The 13,744-nt window shown below is 44.5% G+C and overlaps 1 protein-coding gene across 3 annotated transcripts in view; it reads right to left on the bottom strand.

Moving 5' to 3' along the window:
* The window catches only part of LOC107217949 (myocardin-related transcription factor A), a 169,380-nt gene that overhangs the window by 3,321 nt on the left and 152,315 nt on the right, over positions 1–13,744 (bottom strand). For 2 of the 3 annotated variants that reach the window (XM_046743048.1, XM_015655672.2), the window contains 9 exons: positions 8,165–8,230; positions 5,571–5,867; positions 4,795–5,153; positions 4,434–4,718; positions 3,261–3,401; positions 1,778–1,961; positions 1,373–1,672; positions 613–1,265; positions 10–516 (listed from right to left, as the gene is read on the bottom strand). In XM_046743048.1, the coding sequence (XP_046599004.1) occupies positions 10–516; positions 613–1,265; positions 1,373–1,672; positions 1,778–1,961; positions 3,261–3,401; positions 4,434–4,718; positions 4,795–5,153; positions 5,571–5,867; positions 8,165–8,230 (2,792 nt within the window). The remainder of the gene's footprint in view (positions 1–9; positions 517–612; positions 1,266–1,372; positions 1,673–1,777; positions 1,962–3,260; positions 3,402–4,433; positions 4,719–4,794; positions 5,154–5,570; positions 5,868–8,164; positions 8,231–13,744) is intronic. The other variant, XM_046743049.1, reaches the window with a different exon arrangement.

Here is a 13,744-nt window from a genome sequence, read left to right as displayed (position 1 = left end):
AATATTCACCTTCAAGTCCAGATTAGCATTATCCGACGAAGTTACTTCCTGCGGTGGCTGCGGATCCGGAGAACTCTGTTGCACCGATTGAGGGCTGAGTAACATTGCCGCATCAAGTTCTGTCCCAGACGTGAGAAGATCAGCGCTGAACGATGGGATTTCCTCCTGTTGCAGTGTAGTCGGTAATTGTACGGAGAATGTTGCCAATGGCAGGGGTGGCGGGGGAGGGGGAGGTGGAGCAGGTGGCGATGGGCAGCTACTTTGCGAGACCTCCATAGCTATCGGACTGATTGGGCTAATGGGACTCGTAGCTGTGAAAACGATAGATTGCGTGGGGCTATCAGCCGGCGCTGTGAAGACCAGGTTTTGAGGCAACTGCCGATTCGGGGTCGTCGGCGTTGCGGGATCCTGGGCGGCACTGGGTGGTAGCTCACCATTTTTAATAAGGATTTCCAACACGTCGTCGACCACCTGACTTTTAATATGACTTTTTTGCTGTACGGGTTCGATTTTCACCTTGAAGAAAAAAAATCACGCAACGAGAATGTTAAATAATCAGGCATTGCGAGGAAATGATTTTTCTCAAAATAATTAAAGTAAAATTTTTGGTACCTTGAGCAACTTTGCAGCTTCATCGTATTGGGGTGGAGGTGGTTTGCCCTCATCAGTATTAGCATTCTGGTGTTGCTGCTGCTGTTGTTGCTGTTGCTGTTGCTGTTGCTGCTGCTGTTGTTGCTGAGCCTGCGCTTGCGCCTGGGCCTGAGCAACTAGAGCGCCGATCAAAGAACCGTTCAACTTTGTGGGTTTAGCTAAATTGAGAACGATCGCAGTTGGTAATTGAACGGTGGCGTTGTTTTTGGCTTGATTCTTTTTGTTGTTGATTGCTGTCAGGGTTGCAGAGTCTAGAATGGCAGCTGTGTTGTTGGGCTGTGCTTGAAGGAAGGCTGCTAGGCTGGCTTTTGCATTGAGCTGTTGGAAAGTCGCGTGTTGCTGTTGCGTCTGTTGCTGACTCTGCTGGTTTTGTTGTTGCTGATGTTGTTGTTGTTGCTGACTTTGCTGTTGTTGCTGGAGATGCTGCAGCTGTTGGAGGTGGAGAGCGAGCTGTTGCTGCTGCATTTTGTTCTGTATGTGCTGTTGAAGAACAAGTTTCTCAGCCCGCACAGCTGGCTGCGTTTGTTTAATCTGTTGCAGCTGCTGCTGGGACTTGTATAACTCTCGCTGGAGTTCCTCGATTCGCCTACGCTGTTCTTTGATGATGTCGTCGCCTGAAAAAGACGCGAAATGGTTCAGAAACCGGTGTCTTTGAAGGTGGAAGCGATTTTTTATGGTTGTATCACAGAAGATAAGAGTTGGGGGGAAGGGATAAGCCTACCTGGTGGACTCGACGGATCGTCGTGTTCACTTCCAGGCGGCGAATCCATTCTCGGGCTATTTGGTTCATCCTTGATCGGGGATCCCGGACTTTTCGCGTGGGAACTTGACTCGTCTGACGTCATCGGGCCCGGGGTGTCCATCAGGATGTGTCCCATATGTGTGACATGGGGGCCGTTTGAATTAGATGTCGAATTGACGCTGGATGATTCCGTGAATGGTTTCAACCGCTCGATTAGCTGAGGTTTTGATCCCGATACAGGCAGGTTCCGGCGTTTCAACTCCACCTTGAGGTCGCTCACTGAAAAATGGATTACCAAAAATATTATGAAAATCCTCTCAAATACCTGGGCGCGAATTTCAGTTCAGTACGAATAATGATAAGAGTCAGGTTTTTCTAGCTCACCTTTCATGTCTTCCAGCTTTCCCAATGGCCTCAGGGGCGGTTGCTCCGACGGATTTGTCGACGAATTAGACGGTGCAGGGCTGGGAGCGTTAACGCTACCTCCGCTTACGCTACCCGCGTCACTGGCTCCGCTACTAGTCAACGATAGTGGCTTCTGGGCGGCTGGCAGTATGATTTGCGGGTACTGTGAGAAAAATGAAACATCTTTACTTTGCGATCACCGATTGAATATGTGACGAGTTAAACAATGGGAAGTAAGCCTACCGCGGTATTCGGTACTAATGTTTTCGCGACCGATGTACTTCCGAGTCTCAATTAAAAGTAAACAAATAATAAACGAAGAGGAAAGAAGGAGAGATGAAAACCAACACACATTGTTCGTTGAATGAAATTAACATAGCGATACTGAAGAAGAAATATGTTAACGTGTATTATATTAAAGTGTGTGTATTGCGAAGTATTAACTGCCCAAAATATGGTTGCTGTTATATGGTCAAGCGAGATTAGTGGGCTTGTACAGGTTTCTTTGTTTTTAAGTTTATTTTCTTTGTTATCATTTTTAATGTATATCTGCGGTTTAATATCAACATTTAAAAGCAATTTCGGAATTTATGGGGGATGTAATTTGAGCCGCGTCGACGAACGCAGATGCCTCCTCTCTCGCTTCGATCCTCAATTTCCAAAAGTTCGCTAAAATCGCGTCACACTATCTTGACCGCACATCATAAGCGCTAATTTTTTCTTGCACATGGGGATCTAACACACGATCACGGATAAGCAATATAGGGTTCGAAAATAGTTAAAAAAAAAAACTTAGTGCAAACTCACATGACTTTATTTTATCATATTCAATTGATTTTAAATACCATTATTTCTGAGTATTCATACATTTCTTTTCACCAGACGGCGTCTTTGATTTCCGATACGTTAGATCCCAAATATGTTCGAATGAGTTACGCGCAATACGAGAACGTCTACCTACGATATCTGTGTTCAAAAGTTAAAATGAACGTCGAGTTCCCTTAATTTGGGCAATTACTATTTGTACGTAAAATAAATCTCATACTTCAAGTGTGTATAATCAGATAAGAATTACGATACTGAGATAAAAAAAAAAAATAGAAATTACGTGAAATCTGTAAAGCTTTTGAAATCCAGACAAAAGCAATGCGCAAGTCTCAGGTAAGAATAACATAATAAGACCAAGATAATTATTTTTGAAAACTTTTCCATCACTTTATAATATACAGTTCGTACATATACGTAAATTAGAAATAAAGATTCATAATTTCACTCCTCAAAATGTATAAGATTAGATATCAGCCTGCGATTTAAGGTTCAGCGCATTGCTCCGTCGGTAAAGATCGGTATAGGTAGATGTGATGATAGGGTACACTGATTACTGTTTATTATTGCTTGTTAAAAAGGGGGGTGAAGGAGGGTGGTCGGCGTGTGTATATGTGTTTGGATGTCGTGCGAGTACCTTGTGCTGCCATTCGAGCTGCCACTGCAGGAAGAGCTGCTGCTGTTGTAGGAGCAGCTCGTAGCTCGTCTCGCCGGGCGTCGCGGAGCTTAGCGCCGCGGCGGCAGACGACACCGAAGACTTTTGCGCATTGGGCGGACCCTAAGACAACATTTACCGCTGGGCATTAGTTATTAGTCATTAGTACTCCAGCTCTAAGTAGCCCACTACTTATTATCAGATGTTACAGGCATGAGGAGACGGGAGGACGACAAAGTTTTCCACAATAAGAAACAATACTATACAATGCATGTCAGACTACATGTAGATAAATGATTAATACTCGAGCGCGAGTAATTGTACGGATAACATAAAATTGAAAGTGATAAACATGTTTTTTTTTAAATAAACCGCATCGGGTGATCGTGAACGATCAAGTTCGTCCAAAGGCTCATACTACTGCTTATTGGCATGGGTGAAATAATATGTAAAATGTGAATGGAACGGAGCGGGCTCCTCGCGATCTGGTAGGAATCGAGATTCGTTGGGCTTTATTCACTTCCTCTATCCGGACTTAGACGCGAGGTCACGGAAACGCTTGGCACTGAGGCTTGAAGCGTCGACTTACACATCCCGACAGTGACGACCGCACGAACTTGAGTGCAATTAGCGCTTGAATTACTCGGAGCTAACGAGGTGGACCGCGCTGAGAGTGCGCGAGAGCGAGTTAATCACTCGATACTATCTCAACTCTTCGGCGAAGATTCATTGCGGGGCCACCACCTTCGAGTGGTTCTTTATTTTAGGTCTAATAAAAAAAAAGAATGAGAAAAAAAAAAAAAATTAAAAAATCAACCATTTCCATATTTTCTTTCCTCTATTTTTCACTATTTCTTTTCTTCTTATTTCCCCGCGGTGTTAGTAGCACAACACTCTCCGACAAGCCTTCATGCATTGAATAATTTTTCAAGAAAAAAAAAAAAATAAAACCGTTCCACCGCACGCGGTACATATATAATTTCCGACATCCCGATCCATCCATTACGTTATATCGATAAGAAGATAAGAAAAAAAAAATTGAACAAACGTACATAAATATTCAGAAACGGGTGCGATAATTACCAACTATTTTACATTCTATCTTAGACCTACATAATTGGAAGAGAAGTAGACTTTTACGGTAGGTCAACTTACCTTGTATTCGTGAAATTTGATGGTGCGAGTCTTCGGCTGGCTTTTGGTCTTTGATTTTTTCCTGTTCTTATCCTTGCCGGGGGCGTCACTTCTTTGGCACGTCGAAGCCGCGATGGGACTAGGCTGGGGCCTCGGCGTTATGGCGGCTGGCGGTGGCGCCGGGGGTGAAGCGATCGAGATATTCGATAGCGGACTTAGACTGGAGGTTGTGGATCCAAGAGACATCGGACTCGGCGCCGGCGCCAGGGGAAGAAGCGTCGTCGTCGGCACGGCCGTTTGACTAGCCTGAAAGAAATGGAAAACAACGATCTATTAGAGTTCGAACTGTAAATCATATTCTCAATTTGAAAAAATGCGTTACCTGCGTCGACGCATGCTGCTGACCCTGCTGACTCTGTTGCTGCTGCTGTTGGGTACCGACGACGCTGCTGCAGAGGTCGGCGAAGGTTTGTATCGTCGGTTCCGTGTTAGCAGCCTGCTGAAAAACGGGGGACGTCGAGGTGACCACCACAGCGCCGCCGGTTGTGGGGATGCTCAAGGAGACGGTAACGATACCTGCGGACGCCGCCGCGGTCTCGAGGACGTCGGTGCGGGCATCGAGTTGGGGCGATGGAGCGCCTTCCGAGCTTTGGGAGTCATCTTCAAAGGTGATGTAGTGGTCCGGATGCTGCGGTTTCGTTACTTGACCCTCGCAAGTCGCTTTGAAGGGGATGTGACCCTCTGCAAACGCGGAATGATGTTGGTCAAGGGTTCTTTTTATTCATTTATATTCTTGTAAAATTTGTAAAGGAATTGAGTGAAGATGGGTAAGTGTATGTAAAACGGCTTGCATAAGATACGTTGGTTCGTTGCGCGGTTCCCTATTGTCGCGTACAATAAACTCAAACAAATCAAGGTAATAAATTGTCCGGAACTGGGTTCTCGTTCAGCGAGTTGATCTTCTTGTGTAACTTTGAAAGAATACGTATGTAATAACGTAATATGGTATAAAGTTACATGCTCATACACTGCGAATTTGAAATGAGCGTACAAGAAAGAGAAAAATAAGAAGTTAACCAGGCGATGATTGGCGCAAGAAAAGGATATTATTTAGGTCAGGGAAACCAGACGTGTGGGATAATAGGAGACAAGGCGAACCTTTGACCGCTCTTTCGATCGGTTCTTCCGTGTGTAGAATGTTCTTCTGTATAAGCTCCAATGGACCGGGTCGATGGCTGAGCTGGTCGTTGAGTTGATCGGCCAGTCTCGCCTTCTTGAGCATTCGCTGCCTCTCAGCGAGGCTCGGGTCCACGTGTCCAACATCTTCGAGGATGTGCTGCCTCACCAGCTCCTCCCGGCCGGGTCTCTGCTGAATTTTCGCCTTGAGAAGGTCCCCGGTTTTCGCTCGTTCCAACTGCTTTCGCTGCTCGTGGAAGGCCGGCGGTGTTTTGAGAGCTGTAACGCCAAAAGCGACATCCATAATCTCGCGTGTTTTCGCACTCAGGATAATTGGCTTGGAGATGAAAAAAAATGATTGCAAGACTCATCGCAGCTGTCCCCCGGCTTCTACTTCCTGTCCCTTTTTTTATTTGTATTTTTTATTTTTATTCATCTTTCACTCTAGAGATCGCGTTGTGGATACGTAAGAGACATGCGGTATTACATATACTTCGCGTTACAGCCATGGCACCTGTGATAATCTATTTATTCGGGCAATCTTCCGAAAATAAGCGATCCAGTTTGCTAAGGTAGCCGCGAGTTCCACCATTAGTTAAAATCACTCTATTCGCGGCGTTTCGGGTCTTGACGAGCAGTTATGCATATAACGCCGAATATCCTGCTCCGAGTTTTACCCCCGTCGTGCCTGTGACGTAAAACGCATCTTTCATTTCAATTAGCGTCGCAGATCTTGGCACGAGGTCTGCAGAAATAAAGAAAAAGAGAAACGGTGGCTGCAAGAAGACATTGACGACATTGATTGCGAACGGCGTATCATAAACGAAGGAGAAAGAAGTATGGAAAGAAAAGAAAGTGAGAGAAAAAAATTCAAAAAAATGAAAAAAAATAAAAAAAAAAAAAATGAAGAACGTTATAAAATTTTGCAGAAGAAGTCAAACGGCGAGAGAATTTCTATCCATGCAGCTTATATCAGGCGCTGTATTTCCATCAGCCTGGAGGATTATATATATCAGGTGCTATAAACACGCGAGGACAGTAACAAGAATAATATTTCAGCGCGTGACCCAAATAATTACGCCATGCCGTGTCCAGACGTTGCCCCCTTGCTAAAGGTGTTTACGATTATAATCTTTTGAATTAAATCCTGTTGCAGACGCGGCGATGCTGCCTCCAGCCGCCCGTTGCAATAATGCACTGCACTTGAAGTTTTGCACGACGAGTTAAATCGCGTCACGCCTATCAGGCAACTTATAATTTTATATCACTCGCGACACTTTTCCTTTGCTATACATGTACCGTAATATCGTACCTCGAGACGATGATATTTTCATATTTTATTTTACCAATTACAGAATTCCGAGAAACATTTTCACCCCGTAGAGTTTTTGCAAACTTTACATAATTTTCCACGTCAGAGATCAAATGCCTCGTATAGTAAGTGTCTGGCTAATTGAAAAGAAATATACAAGTCAGCTTTTGGAAGATTCTTCTGAATTACCACCCTTTTTTTCATTATTCTCTTTTCTCCGACTGTGCAGGATCGAGACGGAATTACGATGGCGAATGGTTTTGATTTTTCTTTTGGTGCTTTTCACCCTTCGACATGGGCTTGAAGAATTTCGTTCTAGGAACGCAGACATGAGGCGATGGTACGCATCCAACTATTATCTACTCGAGAACGCGAGCTCAAGTGGCAATTGAATAACGTTAAATATAAGTATACGCGAAATTATGAACGAAACGTACGTGTTGATATACGAGTCTATCTAATTTTAGCCGTTACTAGATTATTTTAACTGCAGTATTATACAAAAATAGAGAGTTACAGAAATACTTCGCGTTAGATAATTGAAGGAATGAAACGAAATTGGAATGCGACGACCTTGTCGACGATCAAAGATCCGAGAGAAAAATGACAATAAACTGGTGCAGTGTTTGAAGAAAAACATGATTTGTAATCGGCAGTTAATTAACAGGCCACACGTGGCTGATAATTGACGTTTCGTTCAACGCATGTCCCAGTTATTCAGGTTTATATGCTCGCTCAGCGAGTTATTGGCAATCAAGCTGCAATTAAGTGGTAAATGGATCGATGGAGTGGACCTAAGCGACGTGGCATGAAAAACGGCGAAACAAACAACCGGGGACAAAGAATATCGAGAGTGAAAAAACGCGCTTCTTCTTTCATCGAGCGATTACGTAGCGTCGATAGGGTGACAGAATTTACCAGCCTGTTCAAAAACGTTGACGCAGTCCGGGATGTGAGATACGAGTGTAAATCAGCGGCTATAAGCGGCTCGGCTGAAATTTATAATAAACTCTGAATGCGAATATCATATTATGGCGATATCGCGGAGATCAAAAAAATTTCACCGTTATATCAGACGAGTTACGATCGGTTATCGCAAAAATAACTCTCTTTATTGCGGCACGGCTGAACCGTGAGACAACTCGCGAGGCGTATAAAAGTCAGAGTGCGACTCTGCGCAGTCTGTCGAGTGAACGCAATTAAAGATTTACGTGTTAGAATGAAAGAGCAAATTTACAAATGAGATAAATCGTGTTGTACTTACGTGGCATGATACCCTGGGCGACCAGCTGGTTTATGGGCCGCCTCAGCATCAGTTTCACCTTCAACGCTGCAACAGAAGAAACAAGAACATATAATTTTATATTCATCCACGCGTGATTTCAACGCAACTGATAACCGGTGAGGTGATAAATTTCATCGGCACGCGCTGATTTCGTATGAATTAAAAATTAATTTCTGCAAATTTTAGCTAATCTACGAATTTTTCTGTTTTTTTTTTTTCTCTCTCAGCCGGATATTTTGTTTATTCTTGACGAATGACCGACAGCCGCGGAATCCCACACGTTCTATATAAAAACGACAGATCAAAGCTGGCCTCACTTAGACTCGGGGCTTTGCTTAAGATGTGGTATTTTCTTTCCGCGTACCGAATAAACCAGTCCATATGGCGGGCTTGTACGCTCTTAAGGAAAAGGAGGACTAAGAGGGAATCTAGAAGAGTTTTCGGGGTTCAAGGAACGAACGAACAAATGCTGGCTTCGGACGATATAAAACGGCGTCTCCAACAGCTGTTTCTTCGCATTTTCCTTGTTCTTTTTCCATTCGATATTTTTTCTGTTCGTTCTTTTACTACTTCGGAAATTCCATTTATATAAACGCGCAGTGGCCGCCCGTTACATCTTCTCGAGGTGAGAAGTTCCATGAGGTTTTAACAAGACGGAACTTGGAACACGTGAAATACACCACCATTACACGCCGATATATTTATTTATGTATTTTTCAACGCACGAAACACATGGCAGAACAAACATCCAAGTGACTGACGTCGAGATGCCCAGAGTTACTCAGAGATTACTATATATACGGTCCAAAGAAATACAGAAACGTAAAGATGATTTTTTCCTATAAACACAAAATCCTACCTGTCAAATTCAGGCGCAGTCACTGTCTGCGGAAAGAACAGTTTTCCGGTGATAATAAAGAAAAAAAAATTTGCTGACGGAAAAAAATGGAACGACCGACTGCTGGACGATTCGATTGATCCGGACGTGTGAAAAGGATTTAAATACAGGGACCATTACCTACCCGAATAAGCAATAGGATAAAGAAGATAAAAGAGCATCGCGGAAATACCGACAATCCTGCATTTCGCTTCCCCACTTTTTCCTCTCTTTCTCCTCGGTGAAGTTTCCGTTCTTTTAAACTCGCAGCACGGTCGCGGCCTCCGGGGTGCGCCTCGACGTCTTTGCGTCTCGACGTCGTCTCTCCCCGGTCCGGCGACCGGTTGATAACTATACAATAAATTAACACACAAAGGAGCGGGAGTTATAAATACACGCAGCGCGGCATACGCTCTGGGGATGGTGGATGGATGGCGGGAGGGAGGGAGGGGGGGGGGGGGGGGATTGCATAAATTGAATGCAAAAATAAGACCAATTCAATCACACAATCTGAATTGAAAGTGGGAACGACGCACGGACGAAATACCCGAGGCCGTCCGTCTCTCTTGCTCACTGCGTTTCTCCCTTCTTCCCTCTCCGTTCTCGACGGCGACGTCGGCGTCGCGGTGCGTCGAGTCCCCGACCCCGTCGGCCACGTGTTATCGCGTGTCATGTCGTGTTGCTGCACCCCGCACGGCACGCCCGCAACCGACAAAGCGGAATTGCCGAGCGCGTGCTGAGCTACCGCGGCGGATTAACGAGTGTGCACCCCCGCACCCTTCGAGCTTTCGCCTTGCGGCCGAGGAATGAGAGAACCGGATTTTTCTTAGGGCAACCAATGCCGGCTGAACGCGAGGGCGAAAACCGCCGCTGGAATTCGGTTGTTTTTATTGTTTGTATAAGGGCCTGTTTTTACCCCGAGCTGCTCTCTCTCTCTCTCTCTCTCTCTCTCTCTCTCTCTCTCGATCGCTGCGGGTTTCTGGGCCACGATGTATTCCCTCCGGCTTTTTTATTCAACAAGGGTTAACGAACATCGGGATCAGAAGCGAAGCATCGATCGTGCGGCTTTTTCCCCCTAGCGCAGTTTCTACATCGCTCACAATCGGCGATCAAAAACTGGACGATTCTAACTCCACGAATTAGAATCATTTCATCTCTTTGAGCTTTCGATATTATTTCAGCTTCAAAGGCTATCGGGCGATAAAATTAATGGATGTGTATAAAAATTTGGTGAATCAACGATGTTCACGTTCGACGAAAATTTTTTTGATTGATATACTTGAGTGAGATATTTTTTTTTTTTTCTGCAGATACACACCATGAACGCGAGACTATTGAATGCCAAGATTATGGTGAAATGATTATACGTATATGTCGCGGGTAAGTTTAATCAAATGAACCCCGGTTACGCAGTGGTTTACTTTATCAATCCTCGATTCCACGTATACGTTCTTATAATCTGACCAAATCCTTCAGTGGATTGACGAGTAACGTAAATATTTTAAATACGCACGCTGAAGCATAATAATAAATGTGTGCTTTTCGGTAAAACCTCGACTTCTCAAGTTCATCCACAATGAATCGAGAAACTGGAGTCTCGCAATTCACACAAAAACGTTACAGAAGTTATATCGATGCTCCGTGATTCAGATTTAATTTCGAAAGCACGAAAGTTCTAAAATCAAAATTTTCGGTGGATGATGTTCTTAGTAGTTGATAAAATATGAATTTATGCAATTCTTTACGAGCTTGCACGTATCATGATTTGATTAGGTATACGTAATGCAGAAACCTGCCCCTGATCGCTCTATAAGGAGGGTTCGTAAAAGGGTAGGATCAAAATGGAGGCAACAAGGTGGTATTTTACCGAGAAAAAAGTGACACTATGATTACAATATTTGCATACATTTTATAGAGCGGTTGCTAGATATTACTTGACAAATAAATTTTACTCTGATTAGGTGATTTCTCACGATTACTGAGATTTCTTCTGATATCTTGAGATTACAAAGAGATTACTGTAATCACAAACGATTTCCCATGACTACCCATGATTTTTAACACAGAATTTTATTTCAACACAACCGATTCCGGTGCGATTTCGGAGATTACGAAGTCACGTCGAATGATATTGACATCACGATTACTCGAGCGGAAGACCCCTCGGGGATCAAAATTCGCGGGTGTGAAAAGTCCGGTGGTGTAAAATACGAGGGGAATGTTCGAAAGCAGAAGGATGAGAGAAACTCCGGGTGTATAAAAGAAGAAGGAGGGAACGACTCGGTGGTCCAGGAAAGACAGATGCTAACGACCAGAGCGGCACGAGCGGTTCGGAGACACGCTGCAGGAGCAAGCGGCCAGCCTCGCCGATCCGGCCGTTGCAGCATATCTCGGAGTTTCCGAGGTAGTTTCACGACGATTCCGCCGAGGTTCGAGAACGCGGCTGTGGCATGGCGGCCAAGGCTCAAACAACACTCCTCCGAGAGACGCACGTGTGCATGCTTAACCGATGTACCGGGTGAATCTCAAGAACGGCCAACGACCCACGTGAATACCGCGTGTGTCTCAACCGGAAGTTGACCGATACCGGGGACAGAAATTCATTCGGTCTCTTCGTGTCAACGTATATTTTATTCTATTATCAATTATCCGAATCGTTTTCAATCCTTGAAATGTCAAAAGTTCGCTGAATTATAATGTATCATGCTCAGGATCAACTGAGCGAGGCTTATGTGTCTAAATTAGTTTTTATCGGTCCTGCAAGTCGTGTGTAGAAAGGTAAAAATCTTATTTAAAATAAAGATGAAAAAAAAAATAAATAAATAACGGGTTTAAAAAAACGTTCATACGTGTAAAGAGAGTGACTATAAATTGGCGCAAATTTAGCCAAGACTTTTACTGTATTATACGGTAGAGTTTTTAATTGGCTCGGCGACAGGCTGGTTGCTGCAATGAAAAATGAATATAAACTGCTTGCAAGATATTCCCGTTGATACACGGTAAAAATCTTTTATTTCCGTGTCACGGCTGCAAACGTGTGCCTTGCGTTATCAAATGAAGCAAGAACCGGAAAAGAATAAAATAAGAATGAAAGAAAAAACGCATCTCGATAATACCTGCCGTTAAAAAGAATCACACCGCAAGCTCTGCGCGGGGTGACGCCTTAAGAAAACAAATGACCAGCGCTGGTTTTTTTAATTGCCCGGTAGCGTTGTGTTTATCCGTCGAGTGTACGATAAGCTTGGAATTTACGTACAAGAAGATGCCGCAGTAGCACGGGCTTTAGTTGGTCCGACCGTTGGGCGCGGCGCGTTTAGATAAATCGCAATGTACTTGTTCATTTTTTGTATTTATCTCACCTCTCGCTTGTTCGTTATCTAAACACTGGTCGATTAATTTTTCACAATGAGAAATGCAAATTTCCTTGTACGGAGGCGATAATCGAATTTTTACTTCCAATTCCGGATTTCCGACAATCGATAAATCGGAATCGTACGCCCGGTAGGTGGATCGCGGTACCTTCTCAGGAGGTCCGACCCTCGACGCACACCCTTCAACTCCCTCCCCCCCCCCCTCCTTCTAGTATCGCACGTGAGCGTTTAATTCTTCCGAATACGAGGAGGTCGGCACCAGCAGCATCTTCGACGCGCGGGCAAATGGTACATGCGATAAAGCGCCGGCAATGTACAGCAGCAATATCGCCACAAGCAGACTTCGCCATAGAATGCAAATACAATGGCGGCATTCCCAAGGGAAAGGCGAGGAGGGGCGAATATCCCGCGTCGAAGATTCCTCGAACGAATACGAATGAGGCGGAGACATGCGCCGGGGAATGCGAAAGAAAGACTGATGATAATTACGCGCCTAATTAGAAATTTCTCAAATTTTTCAACTCGGAGCCGGACTCGCGAGCAGCTTCTTTCTATTATACACACCGCACCCCACGTAAGGCCCGCCGTAACCCGGGTGCCGAGACGCGGCTGAACCGCATGCCTGCAACTGCAACGCGGGGGAGAAGATGAAGTTACTATATCATTAGCTGGAATCTTAACCTACCGGCGTCAACGGCGGCCGAGTTTTTACGAATCAAGCCACGCAGCGCCAGCGGACGCTGCATAGTCGTATACCTACGTAAGTCAGCCGGGATTTGTTGCCTCGGTTTGGGTGTGTATTTCAAAAGGTGTCGATTGATTTTTGGATTTTTTTTTTTTTCTGAAACATGCACAGATATTTCACTCTTAAGAACAGCCGGGCTTACCAGTGTCACAAGGTACAAAAATTGAGTCGTTCGCTCAACAGCTTGAGCATCGTCAACGACGACTCGAGTATATTTCTGTCGCGTTAGAAGTAGACAAGAAAAATATTGTACATCCCGCTTTGGGTAAAGTGTGTTTTCTAATTTCACAATTAGGAGGATATTTCTACGAGGCTTATGACCATTGAAACTTTTTCACAATTCTCGTATAGTGGGACATTTATAGTTGGTTGATCTCCTTCTTTTTCAAACTCTTAGGTATACACGTTTCCTCCATTCCACTGCGTAGACGCAGACTTCGGACTGTCGGGCTATCGATTCGTCAAGATTAGTTGGAACCGAAAGTCTGTTGGTGCGTTACGGTGGAATTGGATCAACAAACCAGCAAGTTTCCAGACTTCGCGATCGGTCGGTTGACGATACGATA

The sequence above is a fragment of the Neodiprion lecontei genome, chromosome 6 (genome assembly GCF_021901455.1).
Source record: "Neodiprion lecontei isolate iyNeoLeco1 chromosome 6, iyNeoLeco1.1, whole genome shotgun sequence".
NCBI classification, from domain to species: Eukaryota; Metazoa; Arthropoda; class Insecta; order Hymenoptera; family Diprionidae; genus Neodiprion; species Neodiprion lecontei.
Note: the sequence above shows the minus strand (reverse complement) of the source record. Positions and strands in the feature narration are given on the sequence as shown.